Here is a 2714-nt window from a genome sequence, read left to right as displayed (position 1 = left end):
ACGCAACGAGAGACAGAAGGCCATCACCAGCTGGATAGAGAGGACATTGGATTGATTTACTTATATTAGTACGTTTTCTATAACAAAATTCAAGGCCTCCATCTCATCCAAATGTCCCTTGCATATGAAATTCAGGACATCCATCAGGACTCATTTCCTGTGTACTTTCGAAGTGAGCTAAGCATATTCAGTGTGCAGAGTGAATTGAATACAGTCTCTTACTGTCGGTAATTATGATTAAGACAATCATCTCTCTGCATAATTACTGATGTGCAGCTAACCTGCTGTGTAGTTGGGGGTGTGGCCCCGCAGTGATCCCGTCCAATCAAAAGCCTTCCCCAAATCCTGAACATGACTGAAATTCCAGAGAACCTCCCAAAGTTTTTTTTCCCGGCACAACTTTGTCAATTTACTCCTTAACTGTTTTTTTGTCTTCGTGTGGAGCCCGCATGTTTGCACTACGTGACAGAAAGTTATGTGTTGGCTGGATTGGAATTATTTATCGACCCCGGCCCTGAAAAGAAAAGCATGCCTTCCCCTGGAGACCGGAGGGACCGGTACGCTACAGACGAGGAGAAGAATAAGCGCACGGAGCAGGTGTTGCGCCTGCCCTTCAGCGTGGACGCGCTCATGTCCGACACGACACTGCATGCGACCGACAGGAAAGCTCAAAATCACTCGCACAGGCCGGAGGAGTTTCCTCAACATTTAGTGGGCCTATCTATGAAATCAGAACCATCGGGAAGAGGGGACTGTGTGTCCTGGATACCCAGCCCCATTAAGATGTCAACACCACAGCGTAAGTGATGCAGGGTGAGGTCTGGGAAGATGTATTAATAGGCGTTTACTGGTTATAATGCCTTCTATAATCGTTAATATATATTTAGTGCCTTAAATCATCCAAGGTAGGATTCAATCTTCTGTTATGTTTTAGATAATCAAAGTTCATAAGTGATAGATTTAAGGTGAGATAGGCATAGTTGTAATAAATATAAGAAAACAATTAAAAGGTTCAGAGGTTTTTTCACAAGGAAAATCACATATGAAAGGCAGAACCGTAAACAATAATAGGTTAACTCATAAATGTTTAAATATGTTTCCTCTCATTTGTGGTTTGTATGTTAAAAGCTGCTCATGGGGATTACAAAATTAATTAATGATTTTTAGACTATTTTAAAGTGACATTAAATAAAAAAGGCCATGTTTTGCAATTCTCTTGATAATTCAGATGCATCAACATGGTTGTCGAATCATTTCCTGTTAAATACATGTATACAAATAATAATGTCAGCCCTTATTTAGTACTTTGGATATTTAACTATTGGAAAGGTGCTCTGCAAAATGTCAGCCTCACATCTTCCCCATGTCCTGTAGGGCAGCTCAGTCCAGCAGTTTGCTCCTTGAGGAAGCACAAAACCAACCGCAAGCCTCGCACTCCCTTCACCACTGCGCAGCTCCTGGCCCTGGAGAGAAGGTTTCGTCAGAAGCAGTACCTCTCCATCGCAGAACGGGCCGAGTTCTCCTCCTCGCTCTCACTGTCCGAGACCCAGGTCAAGATCTGGTTCCAAAACCGACGAGCTAAAGCTAAAAGGCTTCAGGAGGCCGACGTGGAGAAACTCAAAATAGCGGCTGGCATTGGGCCCAAAGCCTTATTCCCCCCAGGCTTCTCGTCCTTAGGTTTTCCCCTCAGTGTTCACCTGCAGGCTGGACCAGCAGCTCTCTACGGACTGGCCTGCTCATACGGCCGTGGCCCCATTCTCCCTGCTGCACATCTGTACGCCTCGCAGCTTGGCCACAGCCTGTACCACCGCTCCTGAGAGGAAGCAGCATTATACACACTAGGTGATGTACATGTGTGGGGATAACAATAGGAAAAGAGTGTCTGCTGAACTCATGCACCTTTATAAAAGCCCTGATTAAGGACCTGAAGTGGAGCTGAAGCTTTATGACTATCTGGTCTTGTAAATGCCCTCTTACAAAGATAAGAGTGTCTCATTATTGACGAAATACCAGATTGAATTTATAGTAGCTATCTCAATTTGTTTTCCCTATTCTTCTTGCATTTCCAGCTTAAAGGAAAATACATATTTTCTTTATTGGCCTTGAATATTCAGGGATATTGTATTTTATACTTCTATTAGAATAAAAAGAGGCTTTACTTGGCGAATTTTGGCTTTGTGAAGTGCACTCTTACACATGCTAAAGCATTTTTCAATGACAGATATTTATTTATGATAGCCCTTAGAGTCGTTTATATCATGATGCATATCTAAATGCTAAAACAATATATATTTGATGTGTTTGACATTACATTAAACAATTGACCCTGTTGTGTTCTCTTGTTGATCTCCTCTTTTGCTCAAGCCTTGGATGCACTTGTCTAATGACAAAAATATTTGTGTGTGTTTTGAGCTCTACAGTTGACTGGCTGTTTGAGTAAAGTGCTTTGCTTTCCTTTTTACACTTGTTCAAGCTATGTTGAGTTTCTGTTTACATCATTCAAGGTACCATTGAAGTATACGTGACAAGCCAAAACCTGATGATGAAAGCACGGTATACTGAAAAAGTGAAAAGGATCCACTGTATGTTTTGTGTAGACGGATCTTCATCTGGGTGGCCCTAATGGGGAGGTGTTGCACTCTAATGAATATGTATCCAGCCAAAAGTCCTCTAAAGATGTGAAATTACGTCTGCAAAAAATTATGTTTTCTGCA

General features: G+C 42.0%; 1 protein-coding gene across 1 annotated transcript; it reads left to right on the top strand.

Moving 5' to 3' along the window:
• Window positions 1-522: 522 nt before the first annotated feature.
• LOC117545198 (homeobox protein MSX-2-like) lies at window positions 523-1817 on the top strand. The gene is made up of 2 exons (XM_034214900.1): window positions 523-799; window positions 1375-1817. The coding sequence occupies exons 1-2, from the start codon at window positions 529-531 to the stop codon at window positions 1815-1817; spliced, it is 714 nt and encodes a 237-aa protein (XP_034070791.1). The 5' UTR covers window positions 523-528.
• The last annotated feature ends 897 nt before the right edge of the window (window positions 1818-2714 follow it).

This window comes from Gymnodraco acuticeps, unplaced genomic scaffold (assembly GCF_902827175.1).
Source record: "Gymnodraco acuticeps unplaced genomic scaffold, fGymAcu1.1, whole genome shotgun sequence".
In the NCBI taxonomy this organism is placed as follows: Eukaryota; Metazoa; Chordata; class Actinopteri; order Perciformes; family Bathydraconidae; genus Gymnodraco; species Gymnodraco acuticeps.
The sequence above is the reverse complement of the archived record's forward strand: the minus strand, read 5'-3'. Positions and strand labels throughout refer to the sequence as shown.